We start from the raw sequence: 18,862 nt of genomic DNA, 5'->3' as shown, positions 1-18,862 counted from the left end.
CTTAAAAATTTACTAGTGTTCCCTGCATACTGACGTAGCTCAGTGGTTTTTGCCAAGGAACTTACGTTAAAATTACACCGTCAGTGTGTTTTGTTCGCATACCCAACAAAATTTTTAAGTAGAAGTAACGGTCACTCACCTGAGCCTTCAATTACACCTTAGCATTGCACGATATGTTCGTTATGGTGATTTTATTTGTAGAATCGATTGTGTAAGCACAACGTAGAATCATAATTTATATTCAAATATTTCTCGTGAGGTTGGATGTGGAAACAACATGGATGCCGCACCAAGTACCTCGTCAATTGCACACATTTCTTAAAACCCTTTTTCAAATAATTTGCGAAGTCGTAATATATTTGATGCTCTGTTTTTGGTGCCAAGGTCAATTTTATCGCTGTTACAAGTCTTGTTATCAATTACATCTTGTTTGTAGGTGGTGTGAAACTCATTCTACTTACAACCAAGGTAGGTAAGAGTGTAGAACTCCATTTGACTCGGCATCGTTGTTTGCTGAGGTTTATGCACAAAGGCTTCAGTAATTTTGACTGATTAAACTATCATCGTCAAACCAGCTTTTCCTCGAACAGTTTCCTTGTCCTGGAATCGTTATCAGACAAACACTTTAACACAATGTTTAAATTAGCGACGCCCAGAAACTGAGGTTTTGATAACGGTTTCGTACCTTCCACACACTCGGTATTCTTCATGCGGTTGCTGTTGCAAATAAGGGTACATGTTTCGTATTGTCCAATTTTGTCCTAAAACGACATAATTATTCCCCACCGCTCTCCTACAAAATGTTTGCACCAACGTTACAAAAGCTGTTGATCCTTAAACTCTGTTTTGATATCTTCGCAAAACATTTTTGGTTCCACCCTATGGGATTTGACAAACAGCATGTAAGATGCAGAAATACCACTTGGGTTGCAAAATTTATGTTGAATAAACAATTAAAAGCGGTTGATGCGTTGAATACAACAAATGTTGCAAATTTCAGGATATGTTTATTTTCAATCCCACCATGTGTTTGTGATATTCGAACCTAATGTTTATTTAATGGTTGTGAATTAGCAATGGTTACGAATGCACAGACTAGACTTGGACATGGATTGAGATTTTTATTTTGATGATTTTATTATCTGCGAAATCGAAAGTGCGGGCAAAATTAAGCTTCTTTAATTAAATCCACGTGTATTTATTACACAAATTTTTGGATGATTATTTTAGTTGCATGTGTGATAAAATCAAGTGTAAACACACAAAGGTACGGGTCCATATTGACCAGATCCATTGTGATTGAAAAATCCGCGTTTAGGTCTTCCAGGTCCGGTGTTCACTTGAAACCCAATAGCTGTCTCATGTGCATCTGTATGAGGCCAAGTTTCATGCCACAGGTTGGAGCGTGGTTGCCAGCTGTTGCCATTCGACAGATGGATCATGTTGGTTGACGGCTGTATGAACAAGTGCTTTTTGTGATGCACGAAGCCATATTAAATGTAACTGCAGATTAGTAATTTATTGCAAGTTTGTTGAACAAAAAGCATCTAAATTTCCACCACATATTTAGAATACCTCCCTTTGTCGAGCTTAAAAATACTATAACGCAACATATCGCGACAAACACTTTACAGACCAAAAAAATCAGAAACACTCACGTTGTAAGTAGAACCAAGCAAGACATTCACAAACAAGTTCTTCCTCGGTACCCAGTTGTTCAGAACGTAGTGGTACACGACGTCATACATATGCTCACTGTCGATTTCAGCCAGTTCTCCACCGAAAAATTGACACCAGGATCTCCCATCTTCAAAAGACCCCCCACTTCCGTCGGTGTACGCCAATTGGTAACACTTCCCACCGTACTCCACACCTCCACATTTTGTTGTGCCTGAAAACAGCACGCATATGAGCCATAAAGGAAATAAAACTTGTTCCTTTGTTAGTTCGGAGAAAAGTGTCTTTGTGACACAAATGTTAAAGTGAACATTGTTAGTATCACTTACTTGCATGGACACAATGTACCACAACCAGCAGTCCAACAACCAATTCCCAATACATCATTTTTGTCACAGATTTTAAAGATCAGATTATCTCTGCAATTTGTATGGCCTTTGAATGGAATGATTTGCCGGTTGGCGTTTTTTTATATCCAGGGCTCCTTTTTTCTTTCACCGTTTTTCAACGTTTCGGACAAGTTCAGCCAAGTGTAGCTAAACCAACAGGTATGTTTTCGGTTCCAGTGGTCTCCATCGAAAACGCAGTACATTTTTCCAAATGAAGAAAAGAAAATAATCTAAACGGCTTCATGTGGTGTGTATACACTATTGGAAAAAACTATAGTTGAAAATTCAGTCATAATGTACGTCATTACTCTTTCAGGTACAGAGTGTTAAATGGTTATGTAATTGGTTTCAAATAAATATGACTACACCATATGTGTATGCTATCCAAAGTGACACGAATAAGTGAAGCCATTTACTGTTCGGGAATATTGGCGATCGGAATTCTGCTTTAAATCTAATTACAAAAATTCTGTTGTGACTTAAAAGGGCATTTGTCTACAGGGAAAGCAGATAAACTCCGGAGGTACGCTTACTAATTACCCCAAAAGTTACTGCAAACTTTAAAACTAAGAAAAACTTATAATTTTCTGCTAAAAACGTTGAACGCGACATGTATCATTTGTTTGTTTACAAAGTACAATGATTAAAACTATTAAACAATCCCAGAAAAGCAACTTTTTTACCAAATAAACAAAACAGTGTTTGCTTGCGGTAGAAAATATAAGATTTATTTTAACATTACATTGCACTTTCCTTACATGAAAAGTCAGTTCAATACTTGCTATATAATGATTTTGTTTATGCTTCAGTCAAGTGTAAAAAATATGGGACAAATAAGATGTACTCAAGGTGAGTTTTTATTATGGTTACGTGTCATATGAAACTATTTTTTTACATCCACGTCAACGTCAATATTTGTTAAGGAATTTGCTGCAAACTCCATGCGCTCTGATTCTACTAACAACCAATTTAGATGAAGGTTCAATCTCATTCCATGTCCAAGTCTAGTCTGTGCATTCGCAACCATTCCTGAATCAAAACCATTAAATAAACATTAGGTTCGAATATCACAAACACATGGTGGGATTGAAAATAAACATATCCTGAAATTTACAACATTCGTTGTATTCAACGCATCAACCGCTTTGTTTATTCAACTTAAATTTTGCTACCCAAGTGGTATTTCTGCATTCTACATGCTGTTCGTCAAATCCCATAGGGTGGTACCAAAAATATTTTGCGAAGATATCAAAACAGAGTTTAAGGATCAACAGCTTTTGTAACGTTGGTGCAAACATTTTGTAGGAGAGCGGTGGGGAATAATTATGTCGTTTTAGGACAAAATTGCACAATACGAAACATGTAGCCTACCCTTTTTCACAATACCAACCGCATGGAGAATATCGAGTGTGTGGAAGGTACGAAACCGTTATCAAAACCTCAGTTTCTGGGCGTCGCTAATTCAAACATTGTGTCAAAGTGTTTGTCTGATAACGACTCCAGGACAAGGAAACTGTTCGAGGAAAAGCTGGTTTGACGATGATAGTTTAATCAGTCAAAATCACGGAGGCCTTTGTGCCCAAACCTCAGCAAACAATGATCGAATGGAGTTCTACACTCTTACCTAACTTGGTTGTAAGAAGAATGGGTTTCACACCACCTACAAACAAGATGTAATTGATAACAAGACTTGTAACAACGATAAAATTTACCTTGGCACTAAAAACAGAGCAGCAAATATATGACGACTTCACAAATCATTTGAAAAAGGGTTTTAAGAAAAGTGTGCAATTGACGAGGTACTTGGTGCGGCATCCACGTTGTTTCCACATCTAACCTCACGAGAAATATTGGAATATAAATTATGATTCTACGTTGTGCTTAAGTTGGGTAAGAGTGTCGAACTCCATTAGCCGTAACATCAACGTTTGCTTAATAAAAGCCTCAGTGATTTTGCCTCATTAAACTATCATCGTTAAACCAGCATTTCCTCACAGCATTTTCTTGGCCTGGAATCGTTACCAGACAAACACTTTGATACTATGTTTAAATTATTGACGCCCAGAAACTGAGGTCCTTATGACAATTTCCTGCCTTTTAAATATCCACGCCATTGCAGTTGAAAAAACTTGGTTCTAATACAAGATGGGTACATGTTTCGTAATGTCTCCTGTTTGCCTAAATTTTGTCCTAAAACGATATAATTTTTTCCCACCGCTCTCCGGCAAAATGTTTGCACCAACGTTACAAAAGCTGTTGATCCTTAAACTTTGTTGACATGACATGCCTACTGTCCAAAGGGACACGAAAAGCAATATAATTTACTCTTCACCAATTTTGCCGATCAGAAATCTGCTGTGAATCTACTTGCAAAACCTCTATTATGCCTTAAAGGGACATTTATAGGAAAACACAAAATCAATCCGAACTTACGATTACTAACCACTACAATAGTTACTTGATATTTTAAAACTCGCTCAGACTTGTCGGGAAAAAGTGGCTGGTCCTGCTAGGCTGCGATGCCAGGTCAGTAAAGCCTGTAAACCGAATGCATTTTTTTCATAGAATAAACAAAACAACATTTGTTCGGGATAAAAACTGAGATTTTATTTAACATTGAATTGCAGTTTCGTTACAACGTAAAAGACAACAAATAATATTGCTTGTTGTGTAAAATTTTATCACTTATACTAAAAACTTTATTCTTATGCTTTAGTCAAGTGTAAACAATTATGGGACAAACAGAATCGGTAGCTAGAAAATGAATTTTCTGTTGCATACTTAAATCAATCACAAAATCACATAATCACACTATTGTCAGTAAATAAAGCGGGAAAATAAATTCATATTTACAAACCAAATTGTTTAACAGAGCAAAAGGATCACAGAAGTTAACGTGGGAATTTTTTGTCATAAACCAAACAAGATTCGCGCAGTGCAAAAACAAACTACGTCCCTTCTGAAATTAGTTCGACCGCTAAGATTATATTCAACAACGGCAAATTCTTTCACAACAATTTTTGTTCAGTTTTGAAACGCAACGGAAATGACACAACTCATTTCACACAATATCCTCTGTATTTTCAATATCCTCTGCATTTTCGTTCGAAGCCGCCTGGGTTTCAAAATCTTCACGGGTTTCCATTTCGTCCATTGGAATGTCGTCTTCAGAGTTCGGTCCGTACCAGTAGAGACCGTAAGGGCCCGAATATTCCTTTGAGCTTCCACAGACATTTCTCACATCTCGGTTCAACATAATGTAGGCGATCGATACAAGGATACCTTGCACGCTTATTAAACCGTATGTGACGTAGACACGAAGCAACTCAGCGTCCAAATTGATGACTCCTGTAACAATTTACAGACACAAGTTAAATTGTTAAACTAACATGTCGATTGAACGTCATGGTATACCTACCATACATGAAAAAGAGAAGCCAAGGAACTATCAACGCGATGCAGACCACTACGTGCTCGAACAGCATCCGGAAAACATGATCAACGTCCACGTCACCAACCGTCATGACGTCATATTCTCTGGCGTACTCCGTGACGTCGTGAGAGGCTCGCTTGGCGGTGGATGCGAAGGAGAAAATGATGACAACAGTTGCAGCACAAATGGAGAAAAGAGCCGTTATTGGAATTGTGACCACAGCATAGAGGGCTGTGGAGTCGTCTTCAAACCAGCAGCGATCATAACCGTACTGGCTTTCCGTGACGTATTCGTCTTTGAAAAATTTGAATGTTGCCCTAGCTGTAATCAGGGGAATTCCCCAGCCAAGTGCGAGCTGTATGAGCACAAGACGCCGTGGGTGCAGACGTTTGAATCGAAGAGATCGAGTAAAAAGGTTGCCGACAATTGTAAAGCTCTCCACGACGGCAAAGCAACCTTTCAAAAAAATATTGAGGATTAATTAAGAAACAAACATGACAAATTCTATAAATGGTAGTAATTCGTAATACAAAGGAGTAAATACGTATGTGGGGCAGAAGATTTTGGCAAAGCGTTCAACACTACCTTTTAGGTGCTAAAGACTTCTTATTCATTGGCGATTGTTATTAGGCGACAATAAGGAATCAAATAATTTTCTCCTGTTCTTAATTAAGGAAATTTTTAGTTAAATCTTAAAATTTTTCGGCGCAAGTGAAAGTTAATTTACGAATGATAATTTATTTGTTAGACCATAAGGATGTCATAATGCCCACTGTAAATCGCACAAACTGTTTAAAGAAAATCCCGTCGACCCGAAATACCTGTTGCCAACAAGAAGTAATGGGTCAAACAGGTCACAGCCAAACAGGTGCCTTTTTTCCACGAAGCTTCCCATTCCACAACTAGCGTCACATGCAAGGCCAAAAGTGCAAGAACCAGGTTAATTTGCACAAATATTCGGTCGCACTTGACTTTTTGCAAGCAAGTTAAAAGACGAATCGATGTGAGTGCCAGGAAGACAAGCCCAAGAATCATGCCCGCGGAAAAGATGAACTAAAAACAATTTTATTGGATATTGGAGTCAACAACTGCTTTTACTTCTATACAACGGTCAACCAATTCACACGGAACTGGAAATAATGTTTAAAACATTTCATATCAAGTTTTTCAGTGAAAATATTGTTTTTTTTTACCACACCGGAATTTGAACCAAAAATATTCTGGTCGCGAATTCCGATCAGGTTTCATTATATGATTTTAATTGAAAACACTACTCACGTCAAGAGCAGCGGGCTTCACTTGCGCCACCACGCGGTAAACTAATGTGAACAATCCTTGCTTATCGCAGTTGCACGTGACGACTTTTCCGTCGGTGTAGGTGGTGCAACCATGCGATGAGAAACCTATGGTTTCGGATACATTCATTTGAAGACACACGAAATCGTGAGATATTATTTTGAACCAGGACCGGTAAACGCGGTAGAGTCGGGCGGGAACGCTGTCTACCATTGTTGTATTACCTATACAGTAAACAAAGATATCTCTCATAAATTCAAATAGTAAACGTACTAACCCATCATTTGTTAACTAGAAGGGATGTCGAATAATTACCTGAGAGGATAATTGAAAATACAGGAGATACAGATATCGGTGTATTGTCAAACGGGTTCAACACTTGTATACTGATGTAAGGAACTTGTGAGCTGGGATAATACTGAGTGTTGTTCATGATGAGCCAGGGAGAATTGCTTGTTGCAGGAAGGATTGGAAAAAATTTGATCCACTCATTTAAATCAAGTTTTAACTGCGCAAATATAACGATTATAGCCTTAAGGGCTCGCTTATGTATGCCGTTGCGTTGGTTTGGCAGCAAGCTGAGAAGACGGGATTTAAATGTTGCTTTTATTGCTGGAAAACGTAACCTGGCGGAAATGTCTGGTAGTCGGGCGCACTGAATTTTTGCTGTTGGAAATTCAAACAACTGTGATTCATTATCTGGTAGAGTTGACGCCAAGGTTTGCAGAACGACCAGGAGAGTTTTCATTGTTTTCCGTTGGTTGATTGGTGCAGTCTGATTGTTCGGGTTATTAGTCGCAAATGATAAGAGAATGCCCCGCACTTCCATCACTAAAATCATACGAATCGATAAGCTACTAAATCATACAGACGAATATATATGCACATGGGGTGTTGACACTTACCTACTGGCGGCTCAGTTGTGTATGAATTGTTTAATCCTGACAAGGTTAATGTGCTTGGTGCAGTGGTTTGGTTGTAAATATAAGACGTAGGAATTAATGCAGACGTGGTTACATTAATGTTTTGGAAATCAGTGTTGCTGGTTTTGTTGCTCCCAATGTTGGAATCATTTTGGTATTTGGGAGTGGTAGCAGTCTGAGTGATTATGCTTGAATCATTTGTCCAAATGGCTGAGGAAGTAGTTTGATATCGTTGGATGATTGTGAGGTTTTGATGGTATGTAGAAGTGTTCTCATGGCTGGTCCAGTCGGTATCTGTACAGAAACTTATTATATATCATGGAGCACGGATGCGCTACTCACTGACATGCTATTGGTTTTAAATTGCAAGCAAGTTTATTGGGACAAAAATGGTTTGACCATATATTTTTATGTTGATATAGCTTTGGGTAAAAAAGTGACACAATTTCTGACACGTCAACATTTCTAAGTAATTGTTTAACTGCAATAGGAATAACATGAAACTTAATAATATAAAACGACTTTTCTCCCCTGCCTATGGTTTCCAAGAAAATGAAGGTCTTTATTTGGACCTGAGTGGCTGAAATGTTTTTTCTTAAAAAAAAATCTATGAATGCAATACCTGTTTGCATTGTTGGTTCGGAGCAAGGTAATATATGTAGTGAAAGCTGGCCTGTGGAAAAACAAAAACATCCAGGTTAAGAATTTAAAGTACCATTGCTAACAGACTACAAAATACAAAATACAAATTCTTATTACATTTTTGGAATTTGTCAACTAGCTGCGAAAGCAAGCCTAAAAGTTGTAAAAAACACAGATCATTTAATATTTTTAAAATGAAGTGTTGTGTTCCATAAAATTTGTTCCTCACAGCAGGATTGTCTTGGGTAAAAATTAACTTAATGTTTGCTTACTGCTGTTTTCCACTGTTTGGACCTGAAACTGTGTGTAAGTTGATCTTTTTACATCCGCCCATTTCCGAAAGTTTGACAAACATTCGGGCCAGTATACTACTGTTTCATGAAACATAAATATAATAGTAAGATAATCCACAAGACTCAAAAACAAAATTGTTTCACATGGGCGCCTGGTACTATGAGGTTTTGTTAGTGTCCATGTCTTTTTAACTTCTGTGCAAATATTGTTTGTTTATTTTGTAGTTTTTGACTTTAATAAACTATTTGATTTGCACGTAAGTAAATATCACAAATGCTCAAGAAGGTTATTAGCGGTTATCGCCAGTGAGAATTCTATTTTACTACATTCAGAAAACATTTTACTTCTTTACTTAACATTTACTAACTTCGAAGAAAGTTTACAAACAAAATCAAAAATGTTTAGTAAACTTTATAAACGAACAACATACATACAGTACCGTTTGAAAATAGTTTGTGTTTACTGGACGAAAAGCATTTCCCTTCTTCATACTCAAAGCAACATTGAGAACCATCTGGCGAACATACAGCAATTAATTTTTTTTTTATTTGTTTTGTAAATTAAACAACAAACGAAACAGCAATTTTTTAAGTTGTGAATGAGTGTGCTACCTACTTGTTGTAAAGTTAACGGCATATTTTCCGATGTCTGCAAAAAAACACATATAGTATATTTATTTTTACATAACTGTTAAGAATAGTGATCTGTTTAATCTTAAACTTTGAAAATGTAAAGAAAGCAGACGATAGATTTATAATAAAAAATGAAACCAAATTTTCGCATTATAATAATGAACAAAAAAATTACCGGCAATATCTTTGCATCCAGAAGATGAAGAACACTTTTCTGTTGGTGTTGGTGGTTTAATACTTATGCTTCTGGCTCTTACCATCCAGCAAATCTGTGTGCTACCATACAATTGGGTTGTACCTGAAACTACATGTTACTTTATTCGGGATTAAATTGTTTTATTGCATGACTTTTCTGTAGTAATAGACTAGAATGTCATATTTCTAACTGTTAAGAATAGCAATAACATAAATGCCGCCTATATCGGTCTCAATTACGGCAAAGGAAGAAAATCATTTGAAACAATTTGACAAATGATCTTCGAACCAAAAACTATAGGAAATACCGTGGTAAGCTGTTCTTCCGTTGCATGGCTCAACTTCGAAATGGAAACCTAAACCGATTGACTAGATTACTTTAAAATCTAGCAAAAAATTACTATTTCTATGAAAAAATATATTCCTTTTAACCGGTTAAACTTACTTTCATTTGAGAGGTGTCTCACTTTAAAATTATTGAAGTCTGCTGTAACATTTCTCCACTGGAAGAGGTTTTGAGCCCGGCATTGCCATGCTCCACCATCTACACCAACAATTGTTTAGTATTATAAACCTGGTCATTGCCATAGGTCACACAATCACAAATAGTTTCTTTCAATTGCATACTCGAAAGTCATGTTAAATCATGCTAAAATAAAACATTTTACCTGCAATGGCGTTTTAATCACGATTCACTTGCTAATATACATTTTTTTTGAAACTATGGCCAACTTACGCCAGTAAAGTCCGTACTCGTCAGCGTTGTAACATTTGTCGTTGTAATATGTGTGGCAGCAATTGAATTGACGCACTGTATGTAATGATACGAGATTTACTGCACAAGCATTTACCTTAACCTCATTATATTTAAATAATTACAGAGAAAGTTTGCAAGGATTTGAAAACATAAAAAAGTTTGCTGTGCAAACACTTACCCAGCTTAATTATTGGAGTTTTATTCTCTGAAACATAAAATGATTGGGGATTTAATTGATGCAATAAATTCACAGTTCAGGCCATTCAAAATGCTATTTTTTTAGTATTACTGAACTTCCGGCACAAAAATGAACATAGATTGAAATTCAATAAACGGACTAATCCTCATAAATGTCTCTTACATGACAGACGAAACGTATGGTTGTATACAATTTTGTGAAGGTCATTTCTGATCGAAAATTACACCACATCTGCAGCAGCAGCATACCTTGTTACGGGTGTATGGTACCTTTTTTCGACACTTTGATTTTTATTCAAGCATTGTGGTAAACAGAGTTACAACAACTTTCAGGGTTGTTACTTCAGAAACTTGGCAAGATTTTTGCGAACTTTTTGCAAATGTACGCTTTAGGACGCATATTGGTATTTCTATGAAAATAAGTTTTGGTGCTGGGAAAAGCCTTGTAGACCTATCACAATAGAAATTCATGCATCACCAAGCAAAGCAGTGATGCATTTAAGTTAAATTTACGGTTGAATGAGCGCACATGTGCGTGCTGTTGTCATGGCAAATTTTAGGGTGTTTGGGGCAGTTTCAGTGGGGTTTTGGGCAATTTCAATTAGGTAGTTACTTGCTGGTGGGTGCTGCTGAAAATTTGTTGAAAGTGGAGCAAAAAATTTAGGCTGTATTTGTGGAAAAATGAATCGTTTAAGTGTCCAATCATTCGCGATTTTATGAAAGATCCACCCCACATCTACAAATTTTGATCAAAACTAGTCTCCGAAAAATGGTTTAGCCATTCCCCTAGGGCCATTTGCCCCCCTGGTTACTCAGTATTTTGGTAAAAAGAGCAACAAAAAATGGAACTGGATTTTGCAGAAAAATGAATCGTTCAACTACCCACACATTTGCATTTTTTGTAAGTTCCAACTCTTCTCTGTGCAATGGAATCAAATTTAGTTGCTGAAAAAGTGTCAAAGCCCTCCCCCCCAAGGCTGTTTATACCCCCCTGTTGGTCATATGATCTTACAGGAGGCCCAAAAAGTCCTTGCTCTGTACAGTTTTATCCAGGAGCAAAATTTATTTTTCAACTTTGAAGAATTTTAGGTCCCTATGTAGGTCACAAGACCCATCAACGGTCATTGGGAAACAAGCCTAACAGTCGCTTGATGCATTGCAGCTGAGGGCCTTGAAAACAGGATTTCTCCAATTTAATACCCATATAGGTCCTTTAGTGAGCTACGTGATGAAAGTGCGCAAAGGTGGCTTTGAAGGCATCAGGTTGGGAAAACGTATGAAGTTTGTAAACGTTTTTTATGTGGAAACACTGTTTAGGGATTTGCTAACAATTTTTTGTAAAGATTATTATGGCAATGACTCGTCTGGGAAGTACGACCTTGCAATTTAAATATATTTTTTTATTCTGTGAAGGTCAAAGTGATCGCTGTGTATGTTCCATCATAGAATACTAAAACAAATACTGTTTTAACTGTTTTAGTATTCTATGGTTCCATCAATGGCTGTTTAAAATTCCGCATTAAGAGAATTTGTAAATATCTTATTTCGCAAAAAACTTTCCTTGCTACACAAAATATTCATGAACCGATTAAACACCATGCTAGTATGCTTGCCACACTTTCAAAAGCAATCGAGCGCCATCAATTTGAAAATAAATAAGATTCAGATCGGTTTTGCGCTTTGGTCTTTAGCATTGCGTATTTACTCGATTAGCCGTCAGTGCATTCAAAAGCGCACGTGTAAGTTCAAATTGATACAATCAATTAATTGGTATACCTAATATTTATTGCTTCATCAACACATACGCAGCGATTAACATGCTTTTTTACTGCAGATCAAAAGTTTTCGCAACTTTGGTTGACGAAGTTCACAGAACTTTAAGAAAAAAAGTGACCGCCGTATCCACTTACACGTTACTGGTGTAAAATGCACTCCTGTCCGTAGCTAGGCTTACCGATACCCTTCTATTCGTTCTTTAATGCAAAATTCCATTCGCTCTTTCCATTGGTCCTTACCGTTTAAAGAACTTTCATTTTGGAGGATTAGTTTGGACGAATTCACAAGATAAGCATGACCATTTGCAACACAATTGGTTTTGTTCATCATGGTGTCTAAACAAAATAACAATTAATAAATAAGTGAAACCCTATTGATGTTGATTATTTGGATTTTACTTAGTAATTTATGGGTTACAGAAATATAACTGAAACGTATCAGCCTATGATAAAATAAAACATTTGACACCAACGTTTAATGTGATATGTATACGTGTGGTATATACCCTGTCCCATTTAAAGATTTCATTTATATTTTATTGCAAACCAGAACTTTAATATTGTTCGTTTGCTTACCTTTAGTAGATTGTTGACAGTTTTCCACAGAAAAAAACAAATTTCCTAAACAAAACACGTTGTAAGATGAACTCAAATCATCATATCGACAGTCTATTGTTCGACATTTAATTAAAAAAAGGTCTCTAATCGTTTGTATTTTAGGAACGAACTCATGGGTTTATTCAGACAGAAAAAGCAATTTTCTAGATTTTGCAAAATATCTTACCATTTTCTTTCTTTGATGTAATGTACGAATCGTTTGATAAAATTGCTGTTTGATTAATGCCGGTGATTTTGCAGGTAGCGCCATCTGGAACTAAAAAGTCAAAATTTCAACGTAAATAAAAGGTTGATCGCGTCATTAAAATATGAACTATTTTTTTTTTATTTGTCATACGTATTCTGCATATATTTAACCATGTGACGAGGAAGAGTGATCGGTAACATTTCTATCGTGAGTTCAATGTATATTTAAATGCTAATTCTAAGGCAACGGAACTCTGAGGATGACCTTAAAATTCGATGCCGCACCAAGCCTACGTTTGATACATCATACACTCACTGTAACCAACATAGCTGCGTGGCATAAGACGTCGTAATAAAGTAATAAAAAAAAATCCTTAAAACGTACTTTCGTGGGTTAGTTTGAAGGATTGTTTCTTGTAGCATTTTCCTTCCAAGTATGTGTAGCAACAAAGCAGCGATCCAACTAAAAGAAAATCAGCACATTTATTTCTGATTGGGGTTTTTAGTTTGTTTTACAAATTGGCTTAACTTCGATATGTGGTTGAGAAAATTTTATTGTCAAAGTGTATAAAAGGCGCTTTGCACTTAATAAGGATATTCACAAATACTTGTTTACGTTAAAAGCACTTTAGGTTTTTGTGCAAAAAAATAAATGTGTTTTTACAGTTACCTTGATATTTTGAAGTAATGGCGGAGTTATTGAAGCCGCCTGTAAAACAGAGAGTAATTTTAAATAACAAATTAATGTTTTGGTTTTGTTGCCACCACTGAGTAGCATACAAATTGTATGAAGATGCAGTTACAAAAAGGCAAACGTTACCTATGAGACTGATACACTCTCCTTTATGGCAGTTTTGATCTGGTTGACTTATGTTTGCATTTCCTTTGATGCAAGTTTTCAAGCCTGTGACGCAATTAAAAATATATCATTCTTGTGTTTGTACCCTTTTGATTAACACCCTTATTTTGACTATTACCACATCACACAGTGTATGTTATGTTCTGGAAATAGTTTGTCATCTACGCAATGATATTATATTGTAACCACGAAAAACCTATAAGCACGTATGTGGTCACCAACGTGACTTTGAATTGTCCACCCCACAATATGAATATTTAACAACTTATCGTTTTACGCATGTTTTGTTTGGTCATAGCAACTGTAAAATCCACATAAATCTGCATTGCTGAAATCAATTAAATTCAGCGCTTTCGTTAATAGCACGTAAAATCCGAGTAAATGCGTTTCCATTTGTTATACATGGGTTTGCTGGCGGTAGGGACATAAATTAATGAATGACATATAATAATTTCCTCATCAGTGCAGCTGGTGTGACTATCAGACGACTTTGCTGACCAAACGGCCAAGCAAGGACTTCCACTTTGTGGTGACTATACAATCACCGTCATCCGTTGGGTACCAAACTAGGTGCAACCTTACGGAGAAAACAAGGTGGAAACACTATGGCCATGCAAAGCTCAACCAATAGTGCTGTCAGGCCCCGTGTCACAATAATCATGATAGTCGCACCAGCTTCACTGATGAGACCTTTTAGTTCAAAACAGTGGCCATCTGTCTGCAGCTTACTCAATTTATAATATTGGCTCCACTTTGCTTATAAGTGTAGTGTTAAGAGGTATAAGTTTATACAAGCTTTGCATCCAATTTTAAGCGAAAGATCCTTTTAAAAATACCAACGAGTGAATGTAAGTAAAATACCTGCAATGCATCCAACATTAAGAAAAAACCCAAACGCCAGAACTGAGTAGATTCGCACAAACAGCCTACTTTCTGACATTCTGACAGTGATTACACAAAAAGAAACAGGATCGTGGAGGTTTAAAGCTCACAAACTGCTGCAAACAGTCATACATGCATTTATTTCCCAAAACAAAATGTTTTATATGGAACTGTCAATTCAAATTAATATTATGTCGCTAGACACAGGTGTGCGTAGGACTGACGTGCGCTTATGGTAAAACACGAAGCTTGTTTTCTGATTTCGAGAAAGAATTCCGGACGGGACGCATTTCCACCATAGTCACATGTATGTATGGAGTATGTTTCCACATTCATAATGTCCCATGATGATATTTTAAATCGTAATTTCTTGCCGACGATCATGCGCTATTTGTGTTTTCTGTGGTGTTTTTGGGCGTAAATCCATTGTAGACTTTGAACGCCCGGCCTGCGAGGGCCAAGTCTCATAAAGGGTAGCTCACTTTGTTGAAACACCCCTTTTTTCCCGGTGTATTAACATCACATTCTATAAAATTAGGTAAAAAACTTTAATTGCAGGCTTACTTTTTAGTTCTCTTTTGGACAACGACTCGTTATGTACAATCCGTCTTTAAGTTATGAAACTTTTGAGCACTTATTTTTACCTGTCTCAAAATCCAAACCGCCAATTTTTGAGAGAATGACCAGTTGAATTCTGTTGAGAATGGGCTCGATTGTCAAGGAGGGGATCTTCTTTAAAATATTTGAGAACTGATTCTTGGTTTACACACCCTTTTGGTTGATCGTACCCGATTTCAAGTTTCTCAGAGGTTTGTTTTATTATGTAATCAACGAAGCGTAAAAATGTATTTCTTCGTTGCTGTTGTGCCTTTTGTCGACCTTGCGATGCTTGCAGGAGACCGCGCATGTGCGTGTAGGCGAGAAACTTCGTCGTTGCATATCTTCGGTTAGTGACGTCACAGTGACGAAATTTTTGGTGTGACGCCATAACTTGGCCCCCACCTTCATTGTGACATAATTTAGGATTTTCCCGATTTCTAGAACATAGGTACGTACAATAGTACACCAGACCCCCAATAAACGCTAGCAAGCACTTACCAACTGTTTTTAACAAGCCACGTTTCCTTATGACAGCTTAATTTGCAGCAAACAAATGGACAATAACATTTAAGCCAAAATTATCTCCTGAAAGGGGTAAATAAACAATTTAACTGACACAAACTATTTTACCCTACCAGCACGCTGCAAACAAGTGAACTAATCACTACCAAGTAACAATGGCATTCGAAAAGAAGTGGTACGCCACTGTCAATTACACAGAATGAACGTGGAAATGTAAGATACGTCATTTCCTTCATCATTGCATGCGTAATATTTTTTTCACTTTAATTTGAGAATATTTAAACCTCGTTTCAAGGAAGTTTTTCGAAATTGTCAATAGTTAACAAGATAAGAATGAGGTTAAAAGTTAAACTGACAAACAATACAAGCCGCCGGGTAGCAACGCCCAGGCTTCTATGTTAGGCATATATCACTGCAGGCAAACATTGTGTCTAAAATACAGGAGCGTTGTATTGAAGAAAATTTGTTTTTTGTGTTTGTTTTTAAAGATAACAATCAGTTGCCCACACAATGTTAACATTCATGGGGAGTGCACAGGACAACACAAACGCTTTATCCTTTTGTCAATGGAAAAAAATGCAACAAAATAAAGGCAGTAAATAAATAGTAAATGGCAATCTGGTGAAATTTGATCAAAACAGGAAGCAATCTCATTGTTTGTACGAGGGAAGCGATGGTTACGTTGCAGCATGTTCTCTTGTTTTAGCGGACAGATATGTCACAACCACTGGTTCCACTCGAAAGTCATTTTAACGTCGATGACATTTCAGTGGCACCAGCAACAAAAATGCAATGCCTGCTCGTCTGCATTTTACACTGAAAATGATTGTAGTGCAACAATCGAAACGTCTGTATCATGAAATCCCTGGCTACTGCATGGGCTATATTACCTGCATCAAAAACACAATTTATTAATTTTCAAACAACTACGTAAAAATTAGTAAAACCAAAAGTTGTCGACACTGTATATGTTGGGCAAGAAACTTTCATTAATTACTACATGTACAAGCATTCATATCGTCTTGCGCAGAGACTTTGCATTACATAGGTTAGTTAGTGCCACGCAACTCAATTAAACTGTTACAACTTAGTTCAGTTTGTACACGTCCAACCACCTTGGAGGATTCATTGGAACAATTGCATGTGGAAATTTATTTTTCTACTCGGGTAAGTTGTTCATGTTTCCCACTTCCCCTACCATTCATTCAACAGCACGTACACCTGTCTCTAATTACGAGGTTATAGTACACGCCGTCTAATTGGTTTGAATTGCGTTTTTCAAGTCATTGTTTTTAAGGAGCATCGATAAGATATGTTAGATGAACAGAATATGCGTTCGACACCGCACCGTACAAATACATGTGGAAACGTTTACATACCGACAAGGGTGTAAGGGGCTCATTCCCTTTGTGAATATCGACCACTCTTCTCAGCGTGCTTACAAAACAAGACCATGCTTTAGCGCATTGAATAATTCCGCATAATCTTCATAATTGTCGACCTACGACATTAGTACTGAGAGCCCCAAGATAAACCTGCCCACTTAACCGATAATTGTACTGTTAAGGGTTTATCAATCTAAGTTTATTTTTTCCGAACATACTTTGATATGTGCATAAGCCGCAGACAGTTGGCCACTGTCGACTTTATTTGCTGACCAAACGGCCAAGCAAAGACTTCCTCTTTGTGGTGACTATACAATCACCTTTGATATTTTCGTCATTATCAAGCTTGTACACACCGTACATTATAAAGTGTATGTTGTGAACACCCTCAAGCTCGCTGAAAACTTGATATTCATTCGTATTTCGTAGAATTTCAACAATTGTCTGCGAGGATATATAATTCAATGACGCAACACGCCTATGTATTGATTTTAACAAATTTTATTCAAGAAAATCGATTTCGCTTACGTACTGTAGGCATTAACAGTTTGTTTTTCAAAAAATATCGTTTTGGTATGGGTTAACGTTCTCTCACCACTGCTGAGATAACGCCTATCGGCTATTACTGGAAGCACGCAAGGAGTTGGTTTAAACACTTGCACATTATAAATTTAGATGGTTGCCACCAATTTCTGACATCTGTTAAAACATATTTGCAAGTTGCGCGTTTAAAGCTTCGACGAATGTAAAAAAAGTTATGGGCTGGAGTATCTTGGCTGTTCGCGAGAGCAAGTATGTTTGTAGAGCTCCCTCGTTATGGTCTGTTAATTTTCACGGTCCAACAGCGGAGCATATATGCTGGCTTACTGTAGAAAATGATGTGCATTTGTGTGCACACTGCAGCGACAGTGCAAAGAGATTTCAAGTATGGGCAAGTTGCAAGTATAATGAAATCAAAAGGAGGTGATCAGCAACACGTTTGCCACTTTACCGATTAGAGAGGTACTTCGCTGTGTAGTTGCTACTGCCGCAGGCCATATTTACACACCTGGATTTTACAAGGTGTGCAAACAATAATGCATCGACATTGCATACATTTGCGATTTAAGGTGGTTGTACACTGAATGCGATTCCACGTGGATTAGCACCAATGTCTGCGCAGCTTAGTAACTAGGTCAATGAAGTCTTTTGTAGGCTGAAAATGAACACAACTACAGACACACACGTAAAATTTGCAGTCTCGTGAGATTTTTTTGCGTTTGAAAGTCAAGGAAAACGTGGATTTTTAAACGTGCGTTGTCTTGCAGAACCACGAACGCATTTAGTGTACAGCCACATTATAGCGCTTTATGACATCATAATCTGCGCAATTTGACAAGCCTTTTGCTTAGGAGAGCAAATTTGTTGTTCTTTGGGAGTGCCGCGTGTTGTGCTTGTGGAAACCCACCTTCAAGACGACGCATATAGTGAGATGCAATAAGCAGAGATTATGGTAAAGGAAATACACTGATTATCAGCTGATTGTTGGCAACCGAAACAGATTGTTTTGTTCAAAACTCTGTTCAATTTTGGTCCAACTGATTTCCATTTCAGGCAGTT

At 37.1% G+C, this 18,862-nt stretch overlaps 2 protein-coding genes across 2 annotated transcripts; both read right to left on the bottom strand.

Moving 5' to 3' along the window:
• Positions 1-1,136: 1,136 nt before the first annotated feature.
• Positions 1,137-2,114, bottom strand: LOC145903760 (uncharacterized). Its single transcript, XM_082991897.1, has 3 exons — positions 2,007-2,114; positions 1,659-1,891; positions 1,137-1,454 (listed from the first exon to the last, which is right to left on the bottom strand). The coding sequence occupies exons 1-3, from the start codon at positions 2,062-2,064 to the stop codon at positions 1,248-1,250; spliced, it is 498 nt and encodes a 165-aa protein (XP_082848023.1). The 5' UTR covers positions 2,065-2,114; the 3' UTR covers positions 1,137-1,247.
• A 2,545-nt stretch (positions 2,115-4,659) lies between these two features.
• LOC145902967 (uncharacterized) lies at positions 4,660-14,859 on the bottom strand. The gene is made up of 22 exons (XM_082991058.1): positions 14,736-14,859; positions 13,836-13,919; positions 13,686-13,724; positions 13,401-13,478; positions 12,996-13,085; positions 12,788-12,832; positions 12,452-12,547; positions 10,417-10,443; positions 10,218-10,292; positions 9,927-10,025; positions 9,790-9,837; positions 9,462-9,584; positions 9,270-9,302; positions 9,094-9,168; positions 8,633-8,731; positions 8,341-8,391; positions 7,701-8,012; positions 7,111-7,626; positions 6,778-7,019; positions 6,321-6,552; positions 5,485-5,955; positions 4,660-5,414 (listed from the first exon to the last, which is right to left on the bottom strand). The coding sequence occupies exons 1-22, from the start codon at positions 14,812-14,814 to the stop codon at positions 5,128-5,130; spliced, it is 3,201 nt and encodes a 1,066-aa protein (XP_082847184.1). The 5' UTR covers positions 14,815-14,859; the 3' UTR covers positions 4,660-5,127.
• Positions 14,860-18,862: the final 4,003 nt, after the last annotated feature.

Source organism: Ascidia mentula, chromosome 5, assembly GCF_947561715.1.
Source record: "Ascidia mentula chromosome 5, kaAscMent1.1, whole genome shotgun sequence".
NCBI classification, from domain to species: Eukaryota; Metazoa; Chordata; class Ascidiacea; order Phlebobranchia; family Ascidiidae; genus Ascidia; species Ascidia mentula.
Note: the sequence above shows the minus strand (reverse complement) of the source record. Positions and strands in the feature narration are given on the sequence as shown.

Excerpts from the sequence above, each read along its gene's own strand:
- LOC145903760 (XM_082991897.1), bottom strand. The coding sequence starts at position 2,064 with ATGATGTATTGGGAATTGGTTGTTGGACTGCTGGTTGTGGTACATTGT. Across the intron at positions 1,892-2,006 it reads GGTACATTGTGTCCATGCAA|GCACAACAAAATGTGGAGGT; the intron begins GTAAGTGATACT and ends TGCTGTTTTCAG. Across the intron at positions 1,455-1,658 it reads TGCTTGGTTCTACTTACAAC|CCGTCAACCAACATGATCCA; the intron begins GTGAGTGTTTCT and ends TTGTTCATACAG.
- LOC145902967 (XM_082991058.1), bottom strand. The coding sequence starts at position 14,814 with ATGTCAGAAAGTAGGCTGTTTGTGCGAATCTACTCAGTTCTGGCGTTT. Across the intron at positions 8,392-8,632 it reads CCAAACAGTGGAAAACAGCA|GCCAGCTTTCACTACATATA; the intron begins GTAAGCAAACAT and ends GTTTTTCCACAG. Across the intron at positions 5,415-5,484 it reads GCTTCTCTTTTTCATGTATG|GAGTCATCAATTTGGACGCT; the intron begins GTAGGTATACCA and ends AAATTGTTACAG.